The 16,227-nt window shown below is 35.8% G+C and overlaps 1 protein-coding gene across 1 annotated transcript; it reads left to right on the top strand.

The window, feature by feature from the left end:
• The first annotated feature begins 4,195 nt into the window (after positions 1-4,195).
• On the top strand, positions 4,196-15,271 carry LOC131307947 (uncharacterized). Its single transcript, XM_058334714.1, has 7 exons — positions 4,196-4,343; positions 6,428-6,565; positions 8,169-8,288; positions 8,378-8,456; positions 9,183-9,269; positions 12,574-12,636; positions 14,802-15,271. The coding sequence occupies exons 2-7, from the start codon at positions 6,510-6,512 to the stop codon at positions 14,877-14,879; spliced, it is 483 nt and encodes a 160-aa protein (XP_058190697.1). The 5' UTR covers positions 4,196-4,343; positions 6,428-6,509; the 3' UTR covers positions 14,880-15,271.
• Positions 15,272-16,227: the final 956 nt, after the last annotated feature.

A 16,227-nucleotide genomic window follows, 5' to 3' on the forward strand; every position in this document is an offset into this window, starting at 1 on the left:
AAATGGTTTCTTTGTTAGACCCATTACCTTTGCTTTCACGGAGCTTTCTTTGGCCCAGCTTTCACGCAGCTTTCTTCAACCAGCTTCGCTGGAATAAATCAAAAATTCCAAAGGAATGTTTCTTGGCCTAGCTTTCGACGGGATTTGTAGACCTCGGTGGGGATTCGAAAGATGATAGGAGAGAGAGAGAGAGAGAGAGAGAGAGAGAGAGAGAGAGAGAGAGAGAGAGAGAGAGAGAGGACCCAAACGACAAGAGCTGAATTTTTTTTTCTTTTACGATGCCAACGACAGAAGTTGGGTAAAAAAAAGAGATGACATACATTTTTGTGGAATATTTGAAAGATTGTGGGCACTTTCTTAAGAGAGTTGGAGAGCACATATCAACCATTGGATCAAACAAATCTGAGTCATTGCAACAACTTGTCCCCACACCCAGTGGCGGACCTAGGAATTCCATATACTGGGGGCACCTATTATTCACAATCTTAAAAAATATTTTCTCTGTATGTATACCACTAAATTATCGTTTAACCATTAAATATTGATCACACTCATTCTATTCCGCAACTGATTTTTCACAATATTCACGGCTAAAAATGCCCTTTCAACTGTCGCGATGACAACCGTAAGATTAATGCCAAAGTCAAAAGCAAGTAAACTAAAAGATATATAGTAATTTAGTAATTTAATTTTCATAATATTGTGGATTGGGAGTAAAACAAAAAGAGATAGAACAAAATTAAAATGGAGAAATAAGGAAAAGAGGTAGAACAAAAATAAAAAAAATAAGGAAGAGAGGTAGAACGAAAATGAAAAAATAAATGAAAGAGTTAGAACAATTTAACTCAAGCCCTTGGAACTTTTCACAATTAGTGAAAAACATTACAATTAGTGAAAATTTAATGTCCACATGCATCACGTACCTTTTCACTTAGTGAAAAACATTATGTGAGAATTTAAACCAAAATAGAGAGAGAGAGAGCGCGCAATTAAACAGTACATGGGAAAAAAGTGAAAAGGGGGAATCAAACCCAGGTTGACTGTCTTATATGGTGCCCAGTTGCCGCTCTGCCAAAGCAAATTTCTATGTTTACTTCTAGACATATATTATATTTAACCTATCTATATATAATTTTTTTTTTTTGGAATTTTCAAAAGCCCCTGGGGCACGTGACCCCACGTGCCTTAACGTGGGTCCGCCCCTGCTTACACCCTTTTGTTTTATAATAGAGATAGAGATGGAATATGCATGTCTTACCTTCGATAATCATTTTGATAATTTCCTATGCAAGTTGACGAAGCATGATTTTGAAAAATCAAATCTTTTACTTACGAAAATTCAAAAGAATGAAAACTAATCTTTAAGAAAACACAAGTACAGGCTATGGGTTGACATCTCTAGTATTGTGTCGTGTTCAAGTCTTCTCATTTTTGAGTGTAAAAAATTTAACGGTTGTCTGTGTTCTTAACATGTTTTTTTTTTTTTTTGATAAGGTGCAAGACTTTTATTAAGCACAAACCAAAACAAATACACAATTAGGGAAAGAAACTCCAAACCAAAACAGCAGAAAACAATTGACTATACAACATGAACTATATTCATAAACAAACTATGTGTGCCTCTAGATCCTGTTAGAAAGGCCCCAACTTGAACTGATTGCATGATTGTTCTGAGAAGGCTTCATCATTCTCTTGTAGCACAACTGCACAAGAATCCCCTTATGTCATTAACAATTCTGGTATACAGGTTAACTGCATTAGTAGTTTTTCCCTTGAAAGATGCGAAGATTATGTTCTTGCCAAAGGGCGTATACAACTGCGTAGAATTCTCTCCAAGGTCACTGGTACCCTTGAACCAGATTTTTTCCCATCAAAAGCTACCAAATTGATAGCGAAAAAGGGCATTCAAAGAACAGATGAGAGTGCGTCTCCACATTGCTACTGCACAAGGAGCAACAATCAATCATAATGACCCCCCATTTCCTCTGTTCTTAACATGTTGGCGAGTCTAATCTGTATTTGTCCCATTTAATGTTCTTGACAAAAAGTAGTCGATCCAAATCCCCTAACTCCGTGTCGTGTTCATGTCGCATTGACAGGTTGTGTCCGCAAGTTGAATTACAAATTAGTTGGACCTAAGAGCATCAGCAGTGAAATAAGCAAATGTGAATAATCAAAACATGCCACATCAGATTTTGATTATCCATTTAAAGGTTGCTAAAGTTAGCAATGTCAAATCCCACATTGGTTATTTTTTGCCCATAATCAAAACCAATGGACCCTCCAAACTTTTTCCCTTCATTTCACGCATATATTTTGAAAAAACTGTTTTTGAAGGGAAAAAAAAAAGTTCATGTTTGAAACAGTTCAAAAAAAAAAAAAAGTTTTCCCAAACAAAAAATAGTTTTTCAAAAAACACACTTTGTTCACTTAAAAACTGTAAATACAATTTTGAAAGAATTGTATTTACACAAATAGTTTTGAAATTTTAAAAACTATAAATACAGTTTTTTAAAAATAAATTTTGTGTAAAAAATAATTTTCTATAAAAGAGTTTTGAAATTTCAAAAATAGTTTTTTGAAAAACACACTTTATTTACTTACAGTTTTTAAAATTGTTTTTTGTAAAAAAAAAGTTTCTGAAAAAAACAGAAAAAAATCTGAAAGTTACAATTTTTTAAAATTATTTTTTGAAAACATTGTTGAGAGAGAGAGAATGGAAGAGAGATAAGGTTTTTGTGTAATGTTGGTGTACTTGTTTGAGAGATAAAATTTGGTTATTGACAAAATATTGCTAGCTTTGATTATTGAAGAGCCAAAATTTGATGAGTTGCTAAGAGGTTGCTAGATTTGGTTATTCCAATGTGAACATTTTTTTAATTCAACATTGCTAACTTTAACAAGTTTTTGTTTTGCTTATTCCACTGTGGATGCTATAATAATTTCGAGCAAGGATAATGTCATGTGATGAATGATGATTTTCTGTATGACTTAACATGAAAACCACCGTGAACTTATTTGATGATCCGAATCGTTGATTGTTTAAAATTTTGATGTTATCATCCATTCAAAAAGTTAAGTTGATCTAATATAGTTATGCATCTGAACAAAAGCATACTGACCCCAATAGAAATGAGACACTGCCATTTATTTCTCTTTGAATAAATGACCAAACTTTACTGAATCCAATCTATCTTATATTTTGCATAAACTATAACGCATAAAGAATCATAAGGTGAACGTCTTTTTTGTTTTTGGTTTTGAGTGAAGCGATACAACAAGATGAACGGTTTAAATGGTCAAATGATATTGTAATGGGTGTCAAGGAATTATCACATCAAAGTATCTTTGATTTAGGGCCTATTTGGAATTTGAGGGAAAAAAAAGGAAGGGAAAGGAAAGGAAAGTGTGGAGAAAAATTATTCTTTATTTTGAAAATTCGTTTTGTTTCCTCTAAAATCAAACAAGAAAAAATTATTTTCCCATCCTTTTTTTTTCATAGGTTCTGATTATTAAACATTTCGCCTCTCTTGCCCAAATTTGTCGATGAATTTTTGCAAACATCTCTCTCTCTCTCTCCCCTATGGTTTCATTACCCGTATACGATGGCAGGAGGGAAAGACCATGATACTAGTTCGACACTGCTTCTTCTATACTGTAGTTTTTGTTTTTGTTTTTGTTTTTGTTTTCTCTCGTTTTTCAGATCAATGGCTTGCCGTCTAATCTGTAAGAGTTATATCACTTGTTTATTAGTTTAATTTTTGGACGAATATTCGGTATACAGATTGGGTTGCTTTCGGTTGATATTGCTTTACAATGATATACATGCCAACAGTGCTCTAACCTTACATGATGTCTTTGGTGGGACAACTCATGGTATCAAATATATAGCTTTGAAAGTTCATCAGTGCGTTCATACTTGGTTAGAGTTTCATCTGATTGTCTCGGTGTTTGTTTTTTGTCAAATTGTGAGTGCTGGCTCAATGTTTAGATTAGAGAGAAAGATATTAACTGCGCGCCTTGTGTTTTTCTCATTTTACATTAGTTAAATGATTAGTTTGGCTATGTCCAAAATATTTGTGATGAATTTCATTATGTTAGTGCCGTTAAGCTGTTATTAATATAATCTTCTTCATTTTATAAAAAAAAAACAGGAAAAGAAATAAATAACATTGAAGCTCGGCCCAGTCTTTTACACTCAACAAATAGGGCTCTACTATAACCTGGCCCAAGTTCAACCTTGGCCCGGCCCCTCATTTTTGCTGCTGCTTCTCCACTTCTCTCTCTTCGTCTCCCTCCTCTCTCTCATCGTTCCTGACTCAGGGAACCGCACCGGTGATAAGGTCAGTCTCTCTCTCTCTCTCTCTCTCCATCAATCTATCTATCTACATGTATGTTTGTATACCCTCGTTTGCCTAGACATTATACTTATGTATGTATTGGTGCCGGTTTTTCCTACGCACTCTCAGTTCTGGCTGTTTTTGGTTGTATTTACATGTTTAGGTTTTGGTTACTGTTTGATTCGCGTTGATAGACACATTTACATGTGCGTCTTTTTCGTATGCCCGCAAGTGTAGTTGGTTTCAGCGTTTGTTATTGGTTTGATGTTTGGCTGCCTGGAAAAACTAGAGAAAAACTAAGTTAAAAAGGCCGTGCTACTGTGCCAGTGGTTTGACTTAGATTCCTGCATCCATTCTCTGCTATTTGGTTTCATAGAACTTGAAAATTCAGCTCACCTCCTAAGCCCAGTAATTGGGCGCCTATTGAAATTCCTTAGATATTGTCGTCATTTGGTTTTAGGTAGAGGATGCCAAATATGACCTATAATTCATCTTTTTTTCGTCATTCGCTTCTTATCAGCCAAACTAGGTTCAATGGAATGTCAACATTAGCCGGGGGCGGTCCTAGGGGGGTGAAGGGGGGATCCGGGCCCCTGCACAACTCCAAATATTCTCAGAGATTAGCTCCTGCAAATCCCTTTGAGCGAAAAAATTTTCTCTGGGGGGTAAATATCCGTAGAACTTTAAGTTATTCAATCATTTTTTAAGTTGTGTATAATTAAACAGTGACTATGCACATCCGCACAATATCGTCTCTTTTTCGAACCTCACAAGTAGCACTTCTCTATATAAAAAAACATGTGATTCAGGCCCTGTTAGAAATGTGTCCGCTACTGACATTGGCAATGCCAATCATCATAGTTCAAATGTTCTACTTTGTTGGAGTTATTTCTAGATGGCATTTGTTACCATCCTTCGCCCCCATCCAGTGTTCTAAAAGGCCTAGCGCCTAGGCGGTGGGTCAAAGCCATGATATACACCTAGGCGGTTCATTAGGCGCTCAGAGAGACTTGGCAGAGCTAGGTGGCTAAGGGCCTTAGTGTTGTGGTAAAACAATAAAAGGGCCTTTGGTGTAATTTTACCAAAGTAAATAGATTTCCAGTCATAAGTCTTTTGCCCTAACCCAGTTGCAAGCCCATACATTGACAAGGAGAAACCGATCATGTTGATCTTGTCACCGGTCTGTCCTCTCTCTCTCTCTCTCTCTAACTCTCTCAGTCTCTTGTCTCTCTCTTGTCTCTCTCTCTCTAACTCTCTCAGTCTCTCGTCTCTCTCTCTCTCTCTCTCTCTATATATATATATATGTGTGTGTGTGTGTGTGTGTACAGAGTAATGATGGTTGGAAATGGAAACTAGATTGGAAATTGAATGAAAATATATATTATGCAAAGCATAGTTTAGTCCATATCTAGGCTTTTCTTTTCCTTTTTTTTTTATGAAAAATAATTTTTTTTAAAAAAAAACCCGAAATTGCTGCGCGGCACCTAGGCGGGCTAGCCGCTAGGCAGTGGGTTGCCTCTTGACTAGCGCCTAGCGCCTTTTACAACACTGCCCCCATCTGTAAAATTTTATTATCACCGTAGATTGATCATCTCGGTTGCCTCTATTTTAATCTATTCCTTCAATTTGCTAAATTGTTTTCTCCATTCCCATTTACTACCATCACTTATCTTTATCATAGCCGGTTATTTTTTTCTTTTGCTAGATTTACCATCTAATTTTAGTTGTTGTTTCCGCCATTTAGTTTTCAAACCAAGCAGTTACTTTGATTTCGTGAAAAAGGTGCAACTCAACTTCTACTCTCTAGATTTAGCATGGCTTCAATCCTTAATTTCATGACAAAGTAAAAGTTGAAACTTTCATGATCAGCACCACTATTTTGGTAGTTGGCATTCATATGAATCAATTTCGAGAAAATTCATTTTCGTGCGGTGATTTTTAATATTTTTTTATTTCTGGAAGCTGTGAACAATAGAAAACAGGATTTCTCGATTCTAGTAGCACGTGTTCCTGTTCCCCCATACCTTGACAACTTGAAAATATTTCAAGGCAATGCAGTAGCATTTCTAACTAGTGATATTTATCAGGTTGGAAAAGCATTTTGGTGTAACTAGTTTATGTCCGGACCTTGGAGCAGCCGGTGTAGTGCCATTTTGGTGACTGCTACAAATGGCTGATTCACCAATTTTCGACAGGATCGTGAGTAATCTTCGTGCAACGTGCAAGTATGTTTATCATTTCTAATGCCTATTTAAGTATATTCTACAGTTACGGAAATAGTTGCCTCTTTTGTATAAAGTGCTCGTGGCCACCGAATTTCATAAAATAGGTTTTGTTTATTTTCTTCGTTTATGCTAGGATATGCATCTTGCTAACTGTTTGTTCCGCTTATTGATGTTTCTTCTGTAATTGATGTCTCAAATTCAGAAACCATTTCTTTCCTAGTTTTTTGCTCTTTCATGTTGTGCAATGCATTCTCTTTTCTAGCATTGTTCAAAAGGATGATGTGTTGGCGAAGAACCCTTGATTGAATCTTTTATTGCACCGGCCGGTAAGTACTGTTTTTAAGCAAATCAGGAACCTGGAACTGTAATTTCGTTCCGGCCCAAATACCGGTTGTTACCGCCCGATACCGGTCGGTACCAAACAAATTTTATGTTATTTTCCTTTTAAATGGATGTATATCTTACGCTAAATTTTTCACTATGGGAAAACAGCACTAATAGCGAACAAATCTGAAATGGTATCCTGCATCTCACCTACCGTACCAGTAGCTGGTAGGCCCGGTACGGTATCCAGAACCTTTCTCCCTGGATTTTCTTTTCCCTGTTGTGAATATGAGCTTTTCAATTCCATTTCTAGAGAGTTCCTTTTACAGCAATTAGTGATACCCTTATAAAAAATCCATGTTGCGCGTACCCTTTTGTTTTGGGTTAGTCATGTTGCATGCACTCGAATATCATCAGGTGTGTATGTAACATGTCTCTGTCACCTCAGCCTAAAAACATAAATGGGAGGATATGGGATAGGGGATATGCTTTTAGAAGTTGAGTATGGTCATGAACACATCTTGAATTTTTTTTTCCTTTCTATTTTTCCGTATTGCATTTTATTTTCGTCCATGGATAGATTTTATTATTTTGAAAATACATGAATTGAATGAGATTTTGGGGGAAGGAAGATTTTATCTCCCATCCATATGATGAGCATAAGCCTATAATATATGATTACGAGATGTGAGTTTTCTCTTCTTCAAACCTAGTAAAAAATTAGATGTTCTTACTGTCTATCTTATGTATGGGAACCCAGCACATATCTCATCTGGTGATACCTTACCTTTTCTATAGCTGGTGGACTCATCGAGTGAATAATAGTAGGGCTCCTCCAACATTTGACATTAGGAAAACTAAGCATTTCTCCTTGTTATTCCATGGGAGAAATGTACTTCTCTTGAATTGTTGGACACTTGTAAATTTTCTATGTGGAACCAGATGTGTGTTCCTATGGGTTTTGTATCAAACAAATTTGCCCCACACGTAGAACCATACTCATGAGTGTTTGTGTTTCTTGTGTTACACAATGAAGTTATTAAAATTGGAAACAATATGTTTGTGTGATGATGATGGTGAATCATTATTTTGTTTTCCAAATTGTTGGATTCTAATAGAGTGCCAAATGAGATGGGAGTTTCTGAACAGAATGTGTGCCTAATGGAGGATGTACCCACTAAAGTTTGAGACACATTCTTACTGTGCTGTATTTGATCAGATTTCACGCTGTTCGCTACTTTCACCTGCTATACTTGACTTTTGTTGAAATTTTTTAAAGGTACTATACCGGTTATCCTAAGGATCTTGGACCATCAAGGGTTGTTCATTTTACCTCAGAGCGTGAGTTTGTCCATCTTTTACATGAAGGATATCCTATGGTTGTTGCATTTACCATCAGGTGATTTGGCATAACTACTTTTCAAATTTTGTTGCCTTCATCCTTTATTATACTGATTCTCTGATATAAACTTTTCTTGCATGGTGCAGAGGCAATTACACAAAACATCTTGACAAAGTACTGGAGGAAGCAGCTGTTGAATTTTATCCTCATGTTAAATTTATGCGTGTAAGGGATAATTCAACTTGGCCTAGCTTGTATTGGTTAGCTAAATGAGAATTCTTGTATTGGTTAGATAAATGATTCATCGGTTCCAATTAACGTTTTATAATCCATATTCAATGAATGAACCAGGGTAGTTATGTTCCTTTTCAAAAGCTGAATTTAAATTTCGGCTGCTTCCTGTTCTTTTGGTGCCATCATTCATATCTGATCTGTAGGTTATTGTTCATTCAATGTTCTAACTTCTGCTGTCTAATGGATATGTCATCTCAGATAAATTTCGGGCATGTGAATGAGTTGTTTAGTGTCTCATGTTCATCTCAACATGTTCAATCCCGTATTTTTCATTTTGTATTTTGCTACTTCTTCCTCTGAATGCAGTATGAATCTTGCTATTTGGAAGATCTTAACCCTAAGATGATACATGTTTTAAAAGCATTATTGCGTAACACCTTTTCATTTAAGGCATGTGTTATATTGTATGGCCGTAGCCCCTTCGTTTTTCTAAGTTGTGTGTGTTGAAAAATCATCTGCACGCATAAAATTTTTCCTGTACTCTAGGCCTTGCTTTCAGCGAGGGCATACATTCCAGAGTTTCCAGCGCTAAAGAATATATATCTTCCTTGCTACCCCTCTGGGAAATCTTCATGTGCAAGCTTATATCTGTAAGTGAAGCAACACTCAGTTCTTATATTGTTGGCATTGTTGTTTTTTTTTTGGATGGTGTTTCAGGTTGAGTGTCCAAAGTATCCTGGATTTTGTATAACACGACAGAGGAAGGAATATCCATTTATTGAAATCTTCTATAGCCCAGAACAAGTAGGTTGACTTTCTATCACATTGTAATGTTTGTTATTTTTTTTGCTGGTCTTTGTTCTACTGTACTGTAAGATGTGGAATTTTAGTCATTTTCAATTATTTCAAAATTTGGATGTGTTCCAGTCCCCAACTTGATGAAAAATCTTTGGCTTTTGAAAATGTATTTATTTTTGGTCTAGGGTGCTGGAGTGTTGGTGCTCAATCATTATGGGAGACAAATTGTGGAGTTTCCTATATTCTTTGCTTTATGTATTCTCATTTAAAGAAAATCTATAATGCCTTGTTTTTCAATATTCTACCTCTCGTTTTGGCGAAAGAAAGAGGGTGAAGTTTTCAAATGGGAACGATAAACCTATGATCTCTTTATTCTGCTGCAAGTTATACCCTGCTCCTTCTATATACTCTTAAAGCTTGAGTAACAGTAAACTGAAGTTCTGATACTGAGTTTTACGTCAATGGATCTCCTTTCTGTTTTCTATTTATACCTTGGTAACCTTTTAATACATGAGTACAGAGTACTTTAATACTGTATGCCGCCCCCGTACGTACAGCTGCAGGGGGTGTTGCTTTGATAGCATTATAACTCAATGTATTCATTTCAAGCATTTAATTGTGTATTTCTTTCATTTATTTTGTTTTCCCCTTAATCTGTGGCAGAGCTCCAATTTTTGTAGTAACTCTGTTTAGTTGATTGATTTGTGCCTCATAGGAAATGTACTACCATTTTTTATTTCCTCTTCAAGCCTCATCTTATTCTTATTTCTGACCTCTTCTTCTTGTGGACTTACAAGCGTCACTCACATGATCAGGGATCAGTGGGGGCACTTTATTAATCATAAAGATAAAAATTTGTTTTCCTAACAACCACAATAACATCCTCTGCATTAAGACATGCATTACTCATTACAAAAGTTCATAATGCATATCTTTCAGTAAAAAGTCAAAAATTGGCACGAAATCTTACACAAAAATTTTAGAGTATGTTTTATTGATATCGACTAGTTTTTAAAATGATCATGATGGCCTTATTATACGTTTTTAAAAATATTTCTTCACGATGGTTAAAAAGTAAAAAGAACCAAGAAATAAAAGCTCCGCGAAGTATGTAGACAACAGTTTATAAACTAATAATTATAATTGAATCATACAATGATAGTTGAAGAATAAAATGAATTCTATATCTTTAAAGCATATATAATAAATATATAGCTCTTATATAATCATTCTAAATACTTTGTAGTATTGCTATAAAATAATTTTGGGTTTGAGTGGGGGCACGTGACCCCACGTCCCCCAAGTAAATCCGTCCCTGCGCATGATGGTCACAGTATAGCTAACTGAACTATTTGATTTAATTTTGACTCTGACTAAAGAAGGATCCAAAATTGAGGCTCATGTGGTTGGAGCTGTGCTGCCGAAAACAATAGTGCACTCATTCTATTGATATTTTTTTTGTTAGGTTTTGAATGGGACAACTAATTGCTCCGTCTTATTTGAACTCAATTTCATCCTGGAGTTAGTGTGGCCTCATTTTTCCCCCTTTCCAACCTTGGGCAAAGTGACATCTTTTTTGACAAATTATTTAGGTGTACTGTTGAACATTGCTCAAAATCATATTTTGTCAAAAATTAAGGAGATAATATGACCGACAGATCAAAGTTGTTGGGGGCGATTTTATCACAACATAAAAACACATTGTAACTTACAGCATCATGAGAGTGAAACCTAAATCCACTATCAGCATTACAAATAATAGATCAATGTTGACTATGAGAGCCTACAATCATCTCCATGAACTTTAACACCCGCATTCTGGGCTCACTATGACTAGATTGCTACCAATCAATAGCTGGAAGTGTACTCACTTGGAGAGTACTCTTCTACCCTCTACGCTTCACCATTATTATACTCTCTAGTACAAACTTCTTCATTTTTTATGCACAGAAAATAAAATTGCTAACGGTTGATGCTCATCCTACCCAATCCAAGATCCCTGCACAAACCCCAATCGATGGTTTGCTCTATTGCTTACAAATTATGTATTTCCTATATGTGTATGTGTAAAGCACTAAAGTGTAAATACACACGTATGTTTATATATGTGCCTTGTAGTATGCTTTCAAATATCGGGAGGATACCAAAAGGAATCAAGCCAATAAAGAATTCCAACGCAGGGATTTCCTTGAACTTAACGCTGGTTATTTAAATAAAACGTTTTCTAGACATAGAAATAGGCTTTGGCACAGAAAAACAAAGTGAGAACAGGCAATTTGTTTATGCTGTCGTTCACTTAATTCAATTGAAGAACACTTTTTGCCCAAAATCAAGGAAAAAACGTAATATTGATATCAAGGTAACAATTATAAAATATACTAAGTTCAATCAATATTAAATGAATAAAAAATGTGCACGGTTACTTGTGTTGATAAGAACGTATGTTGAGAGACAGTGAGCTATGAAGTGTGAAAGAAAGAGTGGGTGGAGGTTAACTGTGTTGAAGAAAAGAGAGAGAAAGAGATAGCGAGGGAAGAGAAAAATATATATGTTTTCCTCTGTGACTTTAAAGGCAACGTATAAATTATGCAAGGTATAAATTATCAAGGAAATATTCTCTGTATCTCTTTAAAAAAATGATCTGACGGCTACAACTTTAGCATTAAAAGGTGATCGGACAGCTGGAGAGTTGCTCTTGTTTGTATGCCTATTGCCTAGACATTTTAAAGAATCTGCTCTGTTTTACTACGAAAATGACTTCATAAAATGAATATTTTTTTGTTCATTTTTTAGTGGTTATATAATTTGGAGAAAGACGATTACTGTTTGCTGGTGACTCGTGTAAAAAGATGGGGGTGGTTGGTGTAACATCTCTTTCTGCAATGTTTAGAAATCGGGGGGTATTTGGCCTTTGGTTTTGTTCTGGTTTGGAGTAGATTCGTTTTGCTAGAAGGGGTGATGGAGCTTCTTCTTAATTGGATAGGGGAAGAGGTCTTCGGAGGAAGATTTGGGAGAGGGTTCCTTTTTGTTGGATGTGCCTCCATATAGAGTACAGAGTCGAAATCATTTTTATGGCATAGAGACTCCTTTATGCAAGCTAAGGAGTAATTTTTGTTAGTCTTTTATTTATTTTTGAGGCAAGAGAGGGAGACCCTTCCGTTGATGGCATTTTGGACTTTATACCACTAATTTGCTCCCCTAGTGTTGTATACCGACTTTTGGGATTGTTGGCCTCTTCTTTTGCAGGTGGGTTGTATGCACTTGATGTTTTTGACCTTCTGATTATTGACTTGCATTCTTTCTGGTGCAGGCACCTAATCAAGGAAGAGTTGCTGATCCAAATATTACAAAATACTCTGTGAAAGTTTTACCTGTGAGTTATTTCAGTGACTGAAATTCCTCTTTATGAACTTGATGTACTTGCTTTCTTCTTTCATTTAAGGTGAGATTATACCTTAGTGCTTAAATATTAGTCTGGTCATACATCAGCCTTTTTGTTTCCTCCCTTGTGCTAAGGGGACAGGGGATGCGGGAATTTAGATATGATATATTGATCCACATGTAGTTTTCCATAGGGTAGAGATGAAGGATCTAGTCTTAGTCAGTTGAGACTTGGGACTATTTACCCATATATGGAATAGAAAAGATCAGAGAATATTTTCCAAAATTATCTTGTTCATTGGCACCATTGCCTTTGTGGCCCAATTACTTCTTATCAACTCAACTTCTTGCTATGGACTACAAGCCGTATTTTGGAAGACCATAAATATGTTGGCCATGAGCAGTTGAAAACATATCCTATGCAGATTCCTTTCTGTTTGTTGGAGGCGGAAATTTAAATTGTTAATGGAGGTTGTTATGCATAAAACCACATGTAATGAAACTTAGTTGCATGAAATGGGATCAGAAGCGGGGATGGGGATGGTGAGAGCGTATAGAAGATCTTAAGCTTGGGAGCATCTATGGAAGCACATATATGTCTTATAAATAAAACACATTCTCTTTTGAAACATTTTGTTTTTTTCAGTTATATAAAGTGCAAAACATAGATAAATATTGGAACTTGCTGAAGTAGTATAAGTTATTGATGAATTTTTGCAAGGACAGGTAAATGTGACAAAAAGACTAAGTTGTGAGTTGATTCTTTTCTTCCAAATTTTTTTTTATTGGTTTCCCTTCCTATTGGGATTCATATGCTTGAGGGGTTCCATCCCAGTGAGGAACATAATTCCTACTCCCTAAGAGCCAGATTTTGACGAGATTCTTACTTTTGAAGTTGGGAGCAAGGATCCGGAGTCACCTTAGTAGGAGGATCCTGCAACTAAGATGAATCTCTTTAGAAGTACTATACAGAAAATTTTCCCGTTTCTCCATGATTTTTTATTTTTGATTGCCAAGAGGGGCCGAGTCACAACAAACTTGGGGGTTGGCACGAAGAAGGTCTTGTTTACTGGCTTGTGACTGCACTTGAAAGGAAGACTTATCAAGTCTCTTTACTTTTGGCTATGGGATTCTTTCCCTTTTGTGTTGACTATTTTGTAGAGTTTTTGGGTGAACTATGTATTGGTGTCCATATATAGCGATATCACCTTATTTTGTTTTTTCTGTTGTTACAAGGTGTGCACTCTCAGTTTTGGGGTGCTCTTCTACTATGGTGCATTTATCTCGAATCCAAAATTATAATTGAGAACATGGGCTGAACACCCCATTTACGGTATTCAGACTTGTGTATGCGTTTGCTGGTGCGAGTATGGTTCTAAGTATCGGATATTCAGATTAATAAAATCTATGGCCAAGTATTCTGGGACACAGGAGTCAGGACACTGCTTGACTGCATAAATCTCAAATAGTTATTGCATTTTGTCAGGACAATAACTATGACGTTTGTGAACCAATATGGACTTCTTTTTTTTGGTTGTTGGTAAAATACCGTTGTAGATTTTTCTATGCATATGCTTAGTTTCGTAAAAAAAAATTACTACCAAAGCATTTCTCTAGGAGTGCATGTCTAACTGGACAAGTTGGACACATATCCACAGGCCAAGTCAAAAGTTGGTTTTGGGTGCTTAACAAATTTTAGAAGTGTCGACGTATTACAAGTTTTCTGGTATGCTTTCTGAGAGATGGGCTATGTAAACCTTTTTTTTTTCTTTTTTCTGAGATTTTAACCAACAGAAGGATAAGACTTTCAAACTGTGGTTTGTGATCCACCTTTATTTGATATAATGAGAGGAAAAATCATAGTGAATTTCCCGTTTCCTTTCTCACCCTTCTATTAATATCCTTGGCATTCTTGGACTGTATTTGGCTAATACTCGTGCCACTTCTAAGCATGACTTATTACTTTTTGTTGTTTCTTTTCTTCTCCCTTCAAAAGTAAGTAAAGCACTCTCTAAACATGGAACCAGATCTTAGCTAGTAGGCCAGTTGGAAATTATATTTACTTCATCCTAAGATTAGTTGTTTTCCATTTTTGTATGTTTTCAATTTTTGAGGGACTGTTTTCTGATGATTTGTACCGTGTCTACAATATCTCAGTTCAACTATGATCTCAGTGCATATGGATTTAGAGAATTTTTCAAGCGCCATGGCATTCAATCATCTGATCCAAAGTGAATCATGGTGAGAATAGTTTGGTTACTGCATTTTGACTTAAAAACATACTCGGAAACCTGCATAATATTACTATGTTTGGTATCTAATAGAGATGAGCTGCTTGGAATTTGGAAGTATTTAGCCAACATACATTATGCTTTTGTAACTGTAAGCACTGCTCCCTCTCTCTCTCTCTCTCTCTCTCTCTCTCTCTCATCGTGTAAGTGCATGCACACTTTGAGTGGTCTGTAAAATATCTTACACTGTATGTTTTTTGCTTAATTGTCTATTGTATGCTTCGAAGGCCCGAATGTGAAGTTTACTTGAGCTTTCATTTTTGCCTCCATTCCCTTTAATTCTATTGATACTTATTATTAATGAATTTCGTAGACTATAGTTGAAGTTTATCCTTGAAACATTCACCTTGTTTAGTCTTGATGTTTCCTTTGCTTTTAATTACACACAAAATAAGCTACGGGCATATTCTCATTTCTTTGCATCCAACTGGGTAAATGGAAACTGCAGATACCTTTAGAAACATGACACTCCTTGTTAAAATGGAAAATGCTTGTATCAGAATTCTACACCATGCGACACGGGACCTTAAATTTGTGATTTTTCATTTCGGCATTCTATGATTGTTCGATCTTGCAACAGAGTAACAATAACGCTGCAGAGGTGGAACATTTGCAAATCATTGGAGTCTTAGAAATTGTTTTACCTGGAAATATTTTCGTGGAAATGTATTTTTCCGTGTCTTGTGCTTGGTTGCACATAGTTTGAGGAAAACAGTTTACCCGCAAAGCAGCGTAAATGACTTACCAACCCTTATTATTTGACAACTTTGTTTTGGGCGGTAAATCGAATTTCAGTAAGAGAACAAAGCTTTGACGTTAAACGAGAACCAGGGGTACACCCTAAAACTTAGCTACCCATTTCTAGATGTCTTGTTTGAAGAAGCTGGATACAACGAAGAAATATCTGAAACCTATGGTGGATGCGGTTACAAATCCACAAAAGAGTCTGGACCCCATAACAGAATTGAGTATTGTGTTATGTAGTTGATGACAGTTTTTTTCATGAGTCTAGAAGTTAAAAAAGTAGCAATGCACTCTTAATAGAACAAACCCAAATATGAAAAACACTAAAAGAAAAGAATACCACAGAAACCAAAGCCTGCTTGAAAACAAAGAAAACAATCAACAAGACTTGTAGCATCTTCAAAAAAAAAAAAAAAAAAATCAACAAGACTTGTAAGCTTTACACTACTATTACAATTCTATGCGAAATGTGCTTCAAGCAGGCTGAACACAAATTGCTCTGACAATTCTCCTTTTTGTTTTGGTAAGTAATTTTGTTTCACCCAAAA

This window comes from Rhododendron vialii, chromosome 1a (assembly GCF_030253575.1).
Source record: "Rhododendron vialii isolate Sample 1 chromosome 1a, ASM3025357v1".
Lineage (NCBI taxonomy): Eukaryota > Viridiplantae > Streptophyta > Magnoliopsida > Ericales > Ericaceae > Rhododendron > Rhododendron vialii.

Excerpts from the sequence above, each read along its gene's own strand:
- LOC131307947 (XM_058334714.1), top strand. The coding sequence starts at position 6,510 with ATGGCTGATTCACCAATTTTCGACAGGATCGTGAGTAATCTTCGTGCA. Across the intron at positions 6,566-8,168 it reads AATCTTCGTGCAACGTGCAA|GTACTATACCGGTTATCCTA; the intron begins GTATGTTTATCA and ends AATTTTTTAAAG. Across the intron at positions 12,637-14,801 it reads ACTCTGTGAAAGTTTTACCT|TTCAACTATGATCTCAGTGC; the intron begins GTGAGTTATTTC and ends ACAATATCTCAG.